This window comes from Ammodytes marinus (genome assembly GCF_949987685.1).
Source record: "Ammodytes marinus genome assembly, chromosome: 15".
NCBI lineage: Eukaryota > Metazoa > Chordata > Actinopteri > Uranoscopiformes > Ammodytidae > Ammodytes > Ammodytes marinus.
In genome coordinates, this window is record NC_137219.1 from 5772436 (window position 1) to 5789506 (window position 17071).

General features: G+C 39.8%; 1 protein-coding gene across 1 annotated transcript in view; it reads left to right on the top strand.

Moving 5' to 3' along the window:
- nin (ninein (GSK3B interacting protein)) overlaps window positions 1-16517 on the top strand; it is a gene marked incomplete at its 3' end in the record, with an annotated part of 43091 nt that extends 26574 nt beyond the window's left edge. The window contains exons 5-28 of the mRNA XM_080041941.1: window positions 989-1034; window positions 1119-1294; window positions 1569-1715; window positions 1996-2163; window positions 2508-2644; window positions 2803-2943; window positions 3120-3294; window positions 3563-3673; window positions 3892-3981; window positions 4161-4296; window positions 4436-4557; window positions 4944-6070; window positions 9285-9383; window positions 9476-9545; window positions 9703-9870; window positions 9954-10070; window positions 10500-10613; window positions 10866-11012; window positions 11150-11329; window positions 11804-11938; window positions 12059-12160; window positions 12613-12705; window positions 15777-15890; window positions 16314-16517. Of these exons, the coding sequence (XP_079898067.1) occupies window positions 989-1034; window positions 1119-1294; window positions 1569-1715; window positions 1996-2163; window positions 2508-2644; window positions 2803-2943; window positions 3120-3294; window positions 3563-3673; window positions 3892-3981; window positions 4161-4296; window positions 4436-4557; window positions 4944-6070; window positions 9285-9383; window positions 9476-9545; window positions 9703-9870; window positions 9954-10070; window positions 10500-10613; window positions 10866-11012; window positions 11150-11329; window positions 11804-11938; window positions 12059-12160; window positions 12613-12705; window positions 15777-15890; window positions 16314-16517 (4119 nt within the window). The remainder of the gene's footprint in view (window positions 1-988; window positions 1035-1118; window positions 1295-1568; window positions 1716-1995; window positions 2164-2507; window positions 2645-2802; window positions 2944-3119; window positions 3295-3562; window positions 3674-3891; window positions 3982-4160; window positions 4297-4435; window positions 4558-4943; window positions 6071-9284; window positions 9384-9475; window positions 9546-9702; window positions 9871-9953; window positions 10071-10499; window positions 10614-10865; window positions 11013-11149; window positions 11330-11803; window positions 11939-12058; window positions 12161-12612; window positions 12706-15776; window positions 15891-16313) is intronic.
- Between the last annotated feature and the right edge of the window lie 554 nt (window positions 16518-17071).

Here is a 17071-nt window from a genome sequence, read left to right on the forward strand (position 1 = left end):
ACCCTGCTGGTTCATTCCAGTCAGCCAACACACTTTTTAAAGTATCCTCATCCATATCGTCTGTGCCCGTGTGAAAAGATGCAATTTTCAATGCAGGAAATGATACAAGTAAACTGTCACGGACCAGGGCATGGACAGACGGTTTGTTTTGGTTCGCACGTGCTTTTAGAGCCCGCCCCCTGGATTCACAGAGAGGGGGGTTGGTGAGCTCGGCTCCAAGAGTCTGTAGTCTGCACGAGCTCTTCCTTGACACGGAAACGTCACAGAAACGTCACCGGTGAATGGATTTTTGAAGCTCGGCCCCCGCGAAACGGACGATGTTGAAAAAATACACGGGGATATAATGCAACCCAAAGGATATTATGGTAGATGAGTTAAGGTTGAAAATCGGCGAATTTTCCCTTTAAGAGTATCAACACATTTGGATGTTAAACTACAAACTGTTCTAATTTCGTTACAGCATCGCATTTATGATATTGTAACTTCAGTTTTTAAATGTTTTAAAAAAGGAGAATACTATTAACATGTTTTAAAGAAAATATAGTTTTCTATATTTTCTTTGTTGTTGTCTTGCGCCCCCAACCCCACACCCACACTCAACCTCAAATAATTTAAGCACATGTTTTGAGCAGCTTATTGTTACATTAAGAAAAGAAATCTGCAGGATTAGTTTAATTTTTCTAACCAATGATGTTCTATATTTTCATTCTTTAAAAAGTTAGAACCCGGGGGCGCCCTTAGCTCAGTTGGTAGGGCGTCCCCCCCATGGGCCTCGGCCAGCAGCGGACCCGGGTTTGATTCCTGCCCGCGGTCGTTCTCTGCATGTCACTCCCCTCTCTGCCCCATTTCAACTCTGTCTCTACACTATCAATAAAGCATAAAAATGCAAAAAAAAAGTTAGAACCCTAAATGTTAGTAGGTTATTCAAATGGCTAGCCTGCTTAGTGATATTCATTTCCTCTTTTTCTTTCTTTTTTTGACTCTAAAGCGCTGGAACACTCGTGAAACCAGCCCGGAGGAGTATGAGGCAGAAGGTACGTCACAGAGCCATTTTATATTCAGCAAATGTACTCCTAGATGTTTGACGTTAAATAATCCCGGTTTCCTACCTACTGTAGGTCAGATGCATCTATGGAACCCGGATGAGCCGAGGACACCTAGGGGATCCATCGTTCCTCTGTCGACGTGTTTAGAGGAGCGACTGCGTGAGGCCTGTGAGGAGCTGTCGATAGCGTGGGACGGGTGTGCTGGTCACACTGAACTGATCGCTCTCTGTGAACACCTGGGCTCAGAGGTGAAAAGACACAGACACACATTTTCTTTCTTTTTTTTTATATACTTAATTGTAGTGGCAAACAAAGGTTATCCTCTTACTGTTATTGTTTACATTTACAGCATCCTCACATAATTTTTTGTGTAAACAATTAAAGGAAAATAGTAAAATAATAATTAAAGAAGATAAATAATAATGGAGAAGAAAACACACACACAAACAAAGTGTAAAGAAAATACCGTTGTATCTCCAGCAAATGTAAATAATAATCATAAATAAAACATTTATTTTTCAGATTAATGTGGATGTGCTCCAGAGTCTAAATGGCGATGGAGTGATAAACGTTCAGGAGTTTGTTTCCAGGGTTCTAAACAACAACAAACCTCCCACTCCGTCCGCCTCCACTCCCTACAGACAGCTTAAACGACACCACTCCACTCAGGTACATGATGTCATTTTTGCTGAGCTCCGCAAAGTCACGGATGTGGGAGTAATTCCCTTGTCTTTAATTAATTTATTTGAATTTATTGTTGTTCTTTTTAGCTTTGTTAGATATCCATCATCTAAAAAGAATCTTTAAACTAATTCTTGGTTGACAAATTTTTTTTTACCTTTTCTAGTTCCTCTGTAATAGTAAAATTAAAAGCTAGATCTTAGGTAGATTTTAGAAGTACATTTTCCGGGGATTCGTTATATAGACTAACTTTTTCCCCCCCGTACAGCCCTTTGATGAAGGAGGCCGTAGGATAGCCACCCCCTCTTCCCTGACCAGCACCATTGGCATGCGTCTCTTCTCCACACTGGACGATGGCACCGGCTTCACTCCAGTGGAACATATCCTGGACGCCTGGACGGAAGAGGGAATAGAAAACAGCACTGAGATCCTGCAGGTACCGTTCTGCACTTAATCTTCTTCTCATGACTGAGGCCACTGTTTTTTAATTATTACCCCAACCCCCTTTGGACAAAAGTGGTAGTGTTTTTACTGCGCCAGCTATTGTTCCTGGGTGATTGTATACATGACAAAGGCATTAAGTAAAACTATATAAAAATAGCATTGTTTACACTGTTGGTGTCATTTGATGTTACATGTAATTTATGATAATCGGAGGAAAAATTAGGCTGTTTCAGAAATATTTAAAAGTTTGTTGTAGCACCTTTTCCTATGTTATGCAAATTAAATTGAATGTACTAAAATATTTGATCAACTACATGTTTTTTTTCTTTCTCTTAGGCCTTGAATTTCAACCTAGATGGCAAACTGAGTCTCAATGATCTCACCATGGCACTCGAAAATGAGCTAGTTGTTGCTAAGAACGGGATTCACCAGGCAGCGCTGGCGAGCTTCAGAGCCGAGATCAGACATCTACTGTGAGTATATGAGTCATCAATATAACGCTTCTCATTCAGACCTGAACTCTCTTTGTTTATATTTGATTGATATTTTTGGAATACAAAGGCACAAATCAGCCTTGCAGGGTTATTGTTTCTGTTGTTGCTAAAAACCTTGTTGTTTTTTGTTTTGTCAGAGAGCGAGTCGACATAGAACTCAGGGAAAAGGAGAAAATCCGATCTGACCTGGAAAAAGCGGAGAAACTAAAAAATCAGCTCACCACCGAGGTGGATGAGCATCACTCTGCCATCGAGCACATGAACATTCTCAACCTCAGGTAATTTCCCCCTCAGATCACACCACTTTTCTACATACATAAATTATATTCTAAACAAATACTTAATTAACATAACTACCTTGATGATCATTCCCGCATGGTGTCAAGCCAACGGATAATGTATTTTTCAGTATTAGCGTTGCGATCTCATTTCTCTGTGCCCCAAACGTGTACAGGAGGCTTGAACAGGAGCACAGAGAGAAGCTTGCCTCGCTACGCTCTGAGCTGATGGAGGAGATGGAGCAGATCCAGCAGCAGGCCGGCCTGCAGCGAGAGGAACTGGAGACGGAGGTCCAGAAGATCAGAGAGGACGAATCTTTCCTCAGAGACCATCTATCCATCTCTGTGAAGGTACGGGGAAACATTTGTGATGACATGATGATGTGATGATTGCACTGTACGGCTCTTGGCTTTAATGTCTTTTAGATATTTTTTTTTATTAATGCACACTTTCGTCTGCTTATCCAGGGAGAAAACAATTATAAGCGTAACCTACTTTAAATTGACACTAAACTTTGCATATTTAATGTAAAGGAGTGTGAATTCCTTCTGTGTATGAAATGTGCTCTGTAAATAAACTTGCCTTCCCTTACTTTGTTGAATTCTTTCATGTGTTTAGGAAAACAGACGTCTTGAAATGGAGCTGCTGGACAGCACCGAAAGACAAGAGGATGCACAAATCCAAATTACAAAACTTCAGACAAGTTTGGACAATGTTATGAAAGAAAAGGTATCCGAAAGGGGCATTTTAATACTGACTTTCTGTGTTGTTGGAGGTATTGTCACACACACGCTCACATTTCTTTTAAATGATGTTATGCTTGCATTATTGTTATGACTATATTTTGTAGCAATTTCTCTTATTTATAGTTGTTTGTGGCTTGTTTTTATTTTATGGTTTATGTGCAAATAAACTAATAACTCAAACATGATCTTATTTTCTTTTAGCTTGGAGACTTGGACCCTGGCAGTGCAGACTTCCTTCTCCAGGAGGAACGCATCAAACAACTACGCAACAGCTACGAAGCTCAGTACAGGGTAACTACATCTCAATCACAAAAAGTGCCCAATGTTTCTTGACAAAAATGTATAATATGAAAATATGGCACAAAGAATAAAATTTACAATATATAAGACATATCAAAGACAAAAACAAACTACTGCAATCATTTTAATTTGATCACCGACATTTAATTCATAGTTCTTTGATTTTGTAGGAACTGCAGGATCGTATTGATGAGCTGCAGTCAGAGTTACAGGACTACCACAGTCTTGGACGTGTTCATCTGCCCTGCCACAAACCGCTCTCTGAAGAGCTGGAGAGTAAAAGCCCCGGCATGGAGTCTGATCCAGGTAGGCCTAATGAATATACACACACTCACAGTCCCTGGCGAACTCATTACAGAGCACTGACTACATCTGTTCATGACAACAACCTGTACTTGGAAACCCTGGGTCAATTGTCACCAACTTCTAACTTGACTTTTTGCAGGTATCGGTTCGGAGGAGGTTCAGCCGTTCAGCATGAGCCTCGAGGCCGAGATGATGCTGGAGCAGCTGAAGGAGCAGCACCTCCAGGAAATGGAGCATTTGCGAAACCAGCTGGAAAGCAAGGTTAGTCTATTAGATACATGTATGTTTATTTGTAATAAAAACAAGAGCTTAGTGCTAAATTTATACGAAAGAATAGATTTTAACTACTGTGCGGTCCCATTCCCACAAACAAATTCCATTCCTGGCACAATCCTGGAAAAATTTCAACAATGATTCCCATTCCTGAGAGAATAGAAATAGATTAATAATAGCGTATATTTATGTTAAAATGCATATACTGCTTTGTAAAAAAAATACACCTGTTGTTAATTATGATTCCCGCTCCTGTTGACTTTTCCCCCTGTCCCATCCCAATCACATATTGAAAAGTGATATTGACTATAAAGATATCAGCCACTATTATGTACGTTAATATGATTTCTCCTACATTGTTTTTCTCACTACAGATCAGTGAATTTGATGAGATGGTAGAAGTGCAGAAAGTGATCCATGACGACCATAACGCCACCTTAGCCCTCCAGTACCAGCAGGAGGTCCAGGCTTTGAGGGAGGAGATGGCCAACGTTCAGACCCACGCACAAGAGCTCCAGAGCCAACTCGAACAGGCGGAGCTGGAGCGCACGAGTCTGCTTCAAACGCAGGCCGCGGAGAGGGAAGAGCTTGAGAATCTGCAAGACGACGAAGTGGGCAATCTCAGACAACAACTGCTGGAGGCCCACACCTTGAGTGCAGACCTGGAGGATCAGCTGAAGACTCTTGAAGCACAGCAGGCGGACATGGATGAAAACCTTGTTGGAGAGATGGACGAGCTTAAGAAACAACACGCCATTGAGATTAAGAAACTTGAGGAGGAGCATGCTGAGCTCTCTGAAGCCGCACTGGAAGAGGAGAAGAAGAAAATTCAGGAAGAAATGGCTGAGTTGGAGAAAAGATTGTTAGATGATTTTGAAAAGGAGAAGGAACTATTGCAAAAAAGCCACGAAGAAGAACTGAAGGTTAGTCTAGAGGAGGCAAAGCTGAGGTTTGAGGAAGAGCGGGATGAGATTGTTCAAAAACTGACGCAGCAGTGGCAGAGAGAGAAGGCTCAGCTGGACGAGCAAAATAATGACAGTTTGCAAGTGCTTTTGGAAGAAGAGATGTTAAAACTTTTCAGGGAACAAGAAGAGAAAGAGGGCAAACTAAGATTAGAGTGGGACAGGGAACAAGCCCAAATTCAGGAGCGTCACGAGGAGGCTCTGCTAGATAGGGTGCTGTTTGAAAGGCTGCAGTTACAAGAGCAGTTTGAGCAAAAGGAGAAAAGGCTTAAGGAGGAGTGGGAGATAGAGAGACTGCAGTTGGAGGAGGATTACGAAGGGATGGTCCAGGATAGGATGAACGAAGAGAGGGAGAAGCTTGAGGCAGAGAAAGAGGACGAGGACGAGAAGAGGCTGGAGTGTTTAATAGCGGAGGAGAGGGTTCGTCTAGAGGAGAGCCACTTGAAGACCATGAACGCGCTGACTGTGAAGCACGCCGAAGAGAGGGACGCTCTTAGCAGCATGCTGGACAAGCTACGAGAGGAGATCACTCAGGAGAGGTGAGACATTTTACTTTTGAGAGGTATTCATTCCTTAAAGGTGGACTCAGCAATTCTAGAAAATGCTTATCGTCAAAATCACTGTGTGCACTGAAAGAAAAATCTTGTGTTAGTACACAGCCTAGGCTCCGTAAACTGGTATGTAAACAAAGGAGCTCACCAACTATATACATGACCTTTTCGTTGATTTTGACAAGCATTCTCCAGAATCGCTGACTCGTCCTTTTTAATTGCATTAGTCTCAACATATTGTATTGAACTGGTCTGATTTAGCCCAGCCTAAGAGGTGCTGTTTGGCGGTCTGTTTTTGACACGACGGTGGTATCAATATTCTCTAAATCTCGAATAAAGCAAATAAACATCTTTTCCAAATATCAAATTAATCCATTGAAATAAAACTGTTGCTGTAACAATCATTAAATAACCATGTGCAGGAGGGAAGTCGAGATCAGCTTTACACAGAGAATCAAGGCAGTGGAAGATCGTTTCTCCGACGATCAAGAATCTGTTGCGAAGCGTTTTCAGGCCGACGTCTTGAAACTTGAAGAGCACTACCAAAGTGAGCTGAAAGTGCTTTCTGAGAGCCATAACGAGCGGAAGCTCCACTGGGAAGCCCAGTTACAGGAGGCCATTGAGAACGCAGAGGAACAAAGAAGAATGATGGAGGAGGCCACAGGGCAAGAGAGACAGAGCCTGAATCAAGAGTGGGTTGAAGAACGGCAGGAGCTAGAACGTCTTCATGCAGAGAAAATGGAAGAACTTGCGACGAAAAACCAGCAACTTCAAAATGAACTGGTTGAGTTTATCAGTATGGCTCAGACCAAAGAGATAGAGCTGAGTAGGCAACTGAATGACCTTCATAACCGGCTTCAGGATAGCCTAGAAACCAAAGATCAGCTTCTTGCTCAGTCCGAGAAGAAAGCGCTCGAGACTGAGCTACTGCTGAATCAAACTGTGGATGATTTCAAACAGGAGAGGGAAGAATTTCTGAGCCTACAGTCCGAATTTGAGGCAAAATGCAGCGAGATGCTTTCCAGTTCTGAGAGGCAGATTACTGAGAGGATCGAACTGTTAACGGAGTGCGATGATTTGAAGTTGAAGATTGAGGAGTTGGAGATGCTTCTTAAGCAGGCGGCGGTGGACTTTGAGCTTGAGAGGATGGAGCTACAGGAACTTATATCTATTCTTGAGGAAAAGTTAAAACATATTGTAGGGAATGACAGTGAAGAGCTTGTAGCAGAAAGGGATCATCTTAAAATCAAAATAAAAGAGCTAGAGATGCAATTAAGCCAGGTGTTGTCTTCAGGAGGAAAGGCTAAGGAAGAAACAATCGAAGAAACAAATGAAATAAACACTTTGGAGGAGGAAGGGCTAAACACCAGTGAATGTATTTTTGGTGAAGAACAGGAAAAACATTTGGCACCTCCTGAAATCTGTCTCAATGATGTTATTGTTGCAAATTCCTCTAATCAGGAACTGACTGCTTGTTCCTCAACATTTGATTTAGAAATTGAAGCGGAGGCCACGGATTCAGTGGATGGAAGTCCTGAAAATACACACAATAATGAATATGATGAAAAGGTCTCTGCTGCCAGTGATGATCAAGGAGACATCAGTCTTGAAGTAAAGACAGATGCCACTGAAAACAAAGAACATGATGATCAAATTCTTGTGGCTGATGAATGTCACAATCTAGCTCCTGCTCTTCCTGAAGACAATCAGTTCAGCTCTGAAGAAGTTGGAGGAGACCCTGAAGTCAGCTGCTATTCAGCAGAAATTAGAGACCAAGACATCGAATTGACATCCTGTGATGACCACAAGCCAGATTTCCAAGTTAAAGATGAAAATGATTCTGATGTTGAATCTGAAAACAAAGAGATACAGGTTAAGAAGGTCTCATTTCTTGAGCCACCCGAAGGAGTAGAGGTTGCTGACGAAGATGGTGAGAATAATGATAAAGTAGCTCTTGAATCATGTGAGGAGGAGAAAAAACCTCAAGATGTACCAGCTTCGGTCGATGAAAGCCCCTCCCATGAAGAAGAGCCATGTCATGAGGCTGTGGTTGATCCCTCGAAGCTGGAGGAGACTAGTGACCCTGATCATATGTCTCTGGTGGTGGATGCAGAGGAAACTTTACCAAATAACTCTCAAGACCTTGGAAAGGAAGAAGACATTGATTCAGACTCAGATGGTGAAAATGTAAGTGCTGGAACAAAGGATGAATGCTCAAATGATTGGCTGGAAACCCCAGATGAAGATGCCACAAAAGAGAACGTCCTCCTACATGAGAAGATTTATTTGCTGCATCAGAAGACGGAAATACTAGAAAGTCTTCTGGCTCATAACAGTGAAAAGATCAAAACTAGCCAAAATGTAGTGGAGGAAAACTATAGCCTCAAAGTGAAAATGCTGCTCTTAATGGATCACGTCAAAGAGCTGGAGATAAAGGCCTTAAAGATGACAGATCTTCAGATTAGATATGAAGATTGCATGTGTGAGAATGCCAAACTGAAGGAGCAAAACTCTGAACTTGAAACCACAATTTGGAGCCATGAAAGCAGAGTGAATATTTTCCACAATTTCCAAGATCAGAAGATCTCGCTCGTCGACGAGATCGGCAAGATGAGAGAAGAGAACACTAAGCTCTCGGAGTTGTTTCGTGGGTTGGAGGGACGGAGTGAGATTCTTTTGGGAGTACAACCAGACGATGTTGGACAATCGGAGAGCCCCACAGAGGAACTTGAAGTTCAGCCAGTGACCAATCTAGATGGCTGCTGTGAAGAGTTTGAGAAGGCCAACACTGATCTTCGCAGAGCCATCACAGAGCTTCAGGACGAGTCGCAGACATTAAATGAAACGACACAGGCTCATAGGTAACGTGGAGAGAAACTAGAGACCCGTCCCTTCATGTCTCCTGTGGCTTCTCCTTGTCATCCCTTTGGTGTTTTGAGAATTAAGAGCTTTCCTCTTTTTTATGTTGTTTCCAAACTCAACATAGTGTGTGTCTTAACTGTGATCAGGTCCCTAAACCCTTTTGTGTGATACAACAGATCTTGACAACCTGTGCTGTTTTGATCCCTGTAGATCACCAGTGGAAAAGCAGTATGTATGCAAATCGTAGAGTAGGATATCTATATGTATGTTTCTGATATGTGCGGTTTGATTCTATGTAGTTTTGAATCTGCTTTTCTAATGTAGTTTTGTCTGTTTATAGATCTGAGACCAGTCGTCTTGCTGATGAAAACGTCATCCTCAGGCAAAATATTTCTGCGTTGAAGGAAAAAGACTTGAAAGAGGACCAGGAAGAGTTGGTGTAAGAAACAACATATTTCATTGGCAAATCATTATTTCAGTTTATGTTTGTTTCGTTCATGTAAAATAACATTGTCTTCCGTTCATTTTCAGACAAACGTTGGGGCACTTAAAAAAAGGGAAAATTGCGGCTCAAAAGGCAGCGGAGAATTTCAGTAAACAGGTACTGTAATAACTTTTTAAAATAAGAATATGAAGTCTTGCTAGCAACTAAAGCATGGCTAAAAAGTATTTGAAAATGATGATTTTGTCTTGTCACAAATAGTTCTTCCTTCATGCAGTAGAAGTTAAGGACGCAGTTTTTATCTCCTCCGCTGCAGATTTCCGAGCTGCGTTTGCAGAGCCAGCATCTGGAGGATGAGAACGGTGCGCTATCGGAGACGAATGCCCAAAACATCGCAGCCATCGAGAATCTACAACAGCAGCTGGCAGAGCTGATAAAGGACAACGAGAGGAGGGAGGCATGGCCAGCTGAAGAGAAAAACCAGGTAAACAGTGTTTTCTGAAGACGGTCGTCATGGTGTTGTGGTTGGTCGTAGCGTTTAGTTAACTGGTGGCTGTTTTGTGTTAGCTGGCAGTTTGTGTGTCTGCTCTGGAGGCAGAGCTGAACAAAGCTCTGGACGACACAGTAAGACTGGAGGAGAGGAACGCTCAGCTTTCACAGCAGCTCATTGAGCTCAGAGAGAAGGTGAGTAATGGATTTCATGTTAAAATCACCATAGTACGACAGACACAAAGTAACAGCATTTGCCATAGAATAGAATATATCTTTATTCCACTGGGGGAATTTTGTCTTAAACGTCAACACACAAGTTAAACAGACATAAAGCATTGAGGGGAAAAAAAAACAGACATAACGTTTTTTATTTTTTTATTGTCCATCGCAGATTTGCATCTTATCAGACACCTGTAGAATTAATATTATTTAAGTAAATCGGTCAATCTAGGCTAAAACACTTTCACTTCATCAATGAAAGTCCCCAAAAAAATGTATGCTACAAAATCATTTCTGTCCTTTTCGCAGCGGTGATCCACTTAGATATTTTGGTGTGATCTAGATTCAGCAGTGAAGGATTGTTTCCTTACAATACAACTCTATTCATTCTCTGGTTCTTAGGCGGACAAAGTCGATTCTTTGGAGAGTCAGCTCGGACACCTGGTGGAGGAGCAGAAGAGTGTCGATAAGGAAACTCATGGCCTCTGTAACCAGCTAGCCAACGCTCAAGTTAGGGTAAGATTGTTGTTATATAGAATCATCTCTACAAATTGAAAAAAATAACCAAATTTACAATAAGTAGTCATATTTTCATCTTTTTCTCTCTATCAGTAAGACTAAAATGTGTTAAAAAAACAAAAAAAAAACACCATTTCCTTTTAAGTAGCATTTTTCAAAGCATTTTACAGTAGCATAATTGAACCAGGATGCAGTTGAACCCTAAAATACAGTGTCACAGAAGCTAATACATTCCTTTCTCTGCTGTAGGTTAAGACGGCTGATGAAACTCTTGAGGCTGTGAACCATCAAAGTGCTCGTCTCAACTCAGACCTGCATGTTCTGCAACTGGAGAAAGATTCCCTAGAGCATGAAGTCTCAGTGCTGCACAAACAGCTGCAAAATGTCAATGATAAAGTAAGATTTTTAAATATGTTTCAGACCAAAACAACTCAAAAATTACAGAAAAAAACACAAAGAATCAAAAAATGAATAATTTTTTTCAGTCTTTCAGTAGACTTGATAGTTTTTTCGACTTTTTTCTTTGGTCACAGAACCATGTTTTGGAGCGGGCCTTGCACTCGAGTGGCCTCCAGCACCAGAGCAAGAAGCTGTACAGAGAGGAGATGTCTCGGCTGATGGAGGAGGACCAGCAGCTACTGAGGCAGGAGAATGACCGGCTCCAGGCAGAAGTCTTCATCGTCAAGGGAGACCTGGTGCAGTCCAGAGAGAAGGTGAGCTCAGCACTACAGCAAACTGATGAAAAATGTTCCTCAACAACCATGACTAAGATGAGAAGTTTTGTTGTCGTTGATGAGACGGTACTAAAATGTTAATGTTAGTCGGCTATCGGACATTCAAAATGGGTAAAGGTATCTTATTTTTTTATTAACTTGCCAATGAGGTGGATGCAACAAAAATCCCTTATTGAACTGGTTTAGAGAGAGAAAACAGGTTTAGAGAGAGAAAACAATCTGACTAAAAGTTTACTAAAATGTAATGACTTTTCATCGACTAAAACTGGACTAAAATGTTTTGAATTGTTGTCGTCTAAAACTATGGAGGATAAAAATTACTCAAATGTGGCCAAAACTCATATCAACATTTTGTTTAAAGACTAAGACTAAATCTAGAAATGCTGCCACTGTCATTTAGTGTTCCTTCTTCTTTCTGTCACTAATCTATAACCTCTATATTAATGTGTGCAGGTCCGTCAGCTGGATGCCTCAGTCGTGTCCTTGAAGCAGTACAAGCAGCCCAGCCAGTTGTCCCTGGTGACGGCCTTGGAGCAGGAGAACGCGTCTCTAAAGCAGGAGCTTGAGGTGCAAAAGGAGCTCACCAAGGTAGAAACTGCACAAATCTAACCAGATAATACTTTTTTTTTTAAATATGTTATTTTTTTAAACATGCTGATTATGTGGTGTCTGCCTGAATACCTATTACACATGCTTTGTGTGATTCAGGGCCGTGAAGCCGGACAAGGACAAATGGATCTGGAAAGCCTTCAACAAGAGAATGAGGCACTCAGGGCTCAAATGGCTCGACTGTCTTCACAGCTGATAGAGGTAACTTTTCTTTTTGTTATGCCATTTCTCCTGTTATTTAAGCAGTTTTAAGATCAAATGAATATATTGTACAGAGCTCTTATGATCTAATGTACTGAAATTGGAGAACATGATTAGATTGTAAAATAAAAAGACCTTATATAAGAGATAGGAACGACCCAATCAAATATTGGTATATGATACCGATATGTCCATAATTTACTGTTGTCAAAATGATATTCTGTTCAATACTTTTGAATTCATGATATGAAACGTTTTTAAAAAAGAAAAAAAATAGTTTTTGTATGTTTTCTGCTCTTTTAACAAGAAGTGCTGTATGGTTTTATACTACATCCTCATGTCACTGTTCACATAATACCAGCACCAATAAGAAATGATGATAATAATATTTAAGAAAAAAGAGCGCTTCCTCTTAACGTGATTCTCTTGACTTATTTTTCCACTTTGTTCAGTCATTTCAGGCTCACTTGGTGGGACTCCTGCCTCCATCACCTCACAGGCTTCCCAGGGGGCAGCATCGCGTTGAGGATCCAGACAACATGCAGGTACAGTGCAACAAAAACCTTCCCTGATAGCGGACTTGGGCTAAATACAGCCAACAAAAAAAAGGAGACCATTCCAAATGTTTCTTGAATTAGCATCTCTACTTTGTCATGGAAATTATCGTAATGACACTACTTTGATTAAAAGGAAAAAAAAAATATTTTATACAAAAGACTTCCAAATCAAACACATACCTATAAATTGTAAAAGAAAAGAGACGATGATAATTTGAAGTGGTCTTATTTTTTTTCCAGAGTTTTATGTACATGTTTTTCAAACTCAACTCTAGTAGGCTTGAAAATGAAAAGCTCCTTATCCTTTTGGTACATTTTCCTGAGTCTGTTTTGAAATATTTCATAAAGCAAAAAACCTGAACAAGCAGTTTACTGCCTGAACATATTGCACGGTTTGGTTTTACATTCATCTACTGCATTTTTCTATCACTCTTTTTTCACATTATCACCATCTGTTGTCGCAGTTTTCATATAAATTTGTAATTTATGGCTACAATAAGGGAATTATGAACTGCTTCTCACTTCAGAACGTGTGAGATATAATGGGAGTCAAATGTAAATACATTCTTGTATTTACACTATTTCAAAAAAGAATGTGTATTCTACTCAAATAAATCGCTCAATTCAGGTGATGACATTTTTATTTGTAATTGACTTAGTGGCTGTAAATTCAAAGCAAAGAAGCATTTTACTACAATGTTAAGCACCAAGGTGAAGTAATAACAAATTGCTTTAAACGTTTGTCATTCCTCAAACACCTGAGTTGAGTGCCATGTAGTTGTGATGATCCTCCTTTCTTAAATATTATCCATTAGCTTTTGGTGTGCACTGCAGCAGCGCTCCTTGTTTTGTCACAGAATCATCCCAGATCCCGTCTGTCCTCACCTTTCTCATGTCGGTGTGTGTGTGTGTGTGTGTGTGGTGTTGACTTTTTGGGTTTGGTGTTTAGTCTGTGGTGCCTGTGTGTTTCCTGAACTCACTTCCATTATTTAATGTTCCATCTCGGGACTTGAGTAGTTGCAGTGGTGTGATCATCAGGGTGTGGTTGGGCCTGGTGGCTGTTATTTCCCATTTGTCACCCTTTGTCTGAGTCACTCAAACCTCCATCGCTCCCTGACTAGACGGAAGTAGTCATCCCACTGTTGGTGTATTTAAATAGCATCTGACCTTTTTTGTTGTGAAATTTTATCACAAGCTTACCATGAATGTAGTGGAAGGAATCGAGAATCCCATTTAATATAATAATTGTGTATATGTTACTTGAATGAACAAATGTGAAGCTCTATTTTTATATCTTAAAAAATATGTATTATACAAAGAATTTGTGAGCTCATTATTTGTTTGGCTTTCCATTAGTGAGACCAAAGCAACATGTCCTCATGTTACTAGCAATTGTTTTATTTTTTTCATAAAGCAACTTTTCATCAGTCATTGATCACATTTCATAATGGGGGCCTGAGTTTAATAACTTTATTTCACAATGTTATGGTTACACCATATATATTGGGTTTTATTCATGATTATTTATATAACTTGTTGATTTTATTTGACATTGAACGCTAATGCTAATTTAATTTGCTAATGTATGGCCATAGAAACCCATATGAGATCCTATTAACCGATCAGGCCTGTGTAGGTGTGTGGGATCAGGGGAGAGCGTAGAGCCGTGGTGAAGTGTTCCTGCCTTCTCTCTCCAGGGGGCGATGCCGGAGCAGCGGGCAGCTCATGCAGACAGCTACCGGCGGATCGGTGGACTGTAACAGCCAGCCTTCACTTTAGCCTGTCTCTCTGCTCTTCCTCCTCTGCTATGCTTCGGAGCCAAACTTTTGACTGTGGCGCACAATGCCGTCCCTTTTTCTACATCCTTATAGGAGATTGTGAACAAATGTGGCGCCTGATTGAAAAGGCACGAATGTTGTGTGATTGTATTTCTTTGCTGCTAGGTGGCGGGGAAAAACACTGAATCACCTCCTGAGGTTTATCTCCCAATGGGATTATGAATCAATAATAGCATTATCATTGACAATTTAAAGTTTGTCAAACATTTAACATCTACAAACTGAGTGCAAAGTCTTCTTGACTGACCGCAACTCTTTTTTGCTGAAAGCATTTTGTAGTTTGGATACAGGGAATCTTTTTAACGCAGGGTGTATTTTTCTGGGAATGTTCCGTTACGCACTTGCACCATGTACCTGTCTGAAATGGAGTTTAAAACATCCTCAGAGGCTAAATCTTTTGAGACAGCTTGCCTTACGATCATCGAGAAGTGTTATGTTAAGGCGAGGTTAGTGCCTAACAATCAAGCGATTTCAACCCTGGAATGGTCAGGTGATGTTGATGTCTGTGTCCAGGCAGGGTTTATGGAGAATTTTTTTCTTAAATGGAGGTTCTAACGAAGTTTTCAATGTTTGTCTTTTGTTTGTTTTATGCCTGTATTTCTGATATGACACTACACATAGTTGAATGTTTACTCAAGCTACCTATTTCTATTGTGTTTGTGTTCTGGGACAACCAAAGTGAATCATATCTGCAATGACTGTTCAAATATGTCACTCTTAACTTTGAATGTTTATCTGGTATGATATTAGAAATCATATCGGTGTTTGTCCCCAGCAGTTTGTCATTAGTATAATGAGTTCGTATATTTTAATGTCATATCTTTGTTCTGGGTTTTGAGTAATTGTAATTTTCTTTTTTTCTTTAAATGCACCATGTATAGTAATGTATTTAATTTAATTTAATTTATTTTAATAGTTAATAATATTTTATTTATGTATTAAATTATTTTTTGTAGAAGTATCTCCAATACAAGGCATAATTTTATACCTATTTATATTTTAATTTATTATTTTTTTAGTGATTGTCCTCCCCTTTTTAGAAATGTACCAGAAATCATTTCATGCTGAAATCAAAATAAAGTAAATACTTCTTTACAATGTGGTCTAGAATGTTTTAATTTTATTCTTTCACATTCTTCAGCTCAAAGGGGGTAAAATAAAATTCCCATTTCACCGTCATTCCATTGCATTTGTTGATGTCGCTCACTGTGTTGTCAACAGGACGAGAGGGAGAGGAAGATGAAGAACATGGAGGAGCGGATGAAGGAGATTGCGCTGTCGCTGCGGAATGTCAAAATGCTCCTCAAAGAGAAGGTCGCTCAGCTGAAAGACCAGGTCAGTTAAAACAAAAAAGTCATCTGAAACACTTCAATTCCATAGTTTCTTTATGTTGAATAACATGGGGTAAAAAATATAACATAAATATACAGTATTTGTCAATGATTTTCAAGAAAGCCAAAAAAAATCTATTAAATATTTTTCATAAATGTCCATATAACATTTGAATTTAATTTTTTGGAGTAGCGAAAAAGTACGATGGAGTTGCATATTATCCATATCAATGTATGTTTATTTGATAAATAAGTCCATTAAAAACTAATATAATCAGAAGATAAGGGATGCACTTTAAACAGTACATCCTGTTATATACATACGTTAGAATATATTTTGACAAAAAATACATTATCAATCCTGATAAGTCATGACTTCTTAAGGCTTACTTAAGGCTTACTTCTTAAATTTCGTCGACTTTTCCAGCTCCATAAGAATGGCAAAGCGGACGTGTTGATCCAGGACCTGTACGTGGAGAACGCCCAGCTGCTCCAAGCTCTGGAGATGACGGAGCAGCGGCAGAAAATCACAGAGAAGAAGAACTATCTACTGGAGGAGAAGATCTCCAGCCTCAACAAGATAGTGCGCGACCTAAACCCCTCTCTGCCTTTCCACTATACTTGTTCATAGTTTGGGGTCCAAAGGCAACCATGAACTACACTTTTTATTTATCCAAAAAAACTCTAAAATATATGTGTCACCGCTGTAAACCTTTGTGTAACAGATGCAGCTAAGGGCTTTTTTCTACTTACCTTGTTTAACGCTAAATTATACAGTTTTAAATATGAAGTTTTTTTATTTTATTTTAAGCAGTGATTAACACATGTTGCGTTGGACCTATGAATAAGTGAATGTAGGGTAACACTGTAAAGAAAATGTGCTATTTTACAGTAATTTATACTTTCTATGATATATGTTTGAAAGCAATAGCTTTTACTATAGTATACAGATGTAATAATGACACTATATTTCTCAATGGGAAGAGAAAAGCAATACTTAGGTGCACTTTCTGTAGAAGTGTTCTTTGTCTGTGTTGTCAAAGAGATAATTAAGTTAATCCGTCTCGAGTTCTTAAATACACAAACCTGTCGGAAGGTGAAATTATGTAAACAGAAAAGTCAAATAATGTTGTGAGCCTTTTCAAGGTATAAGCTTTCGCTTAACACTTCCTGAAGTTATGTTAA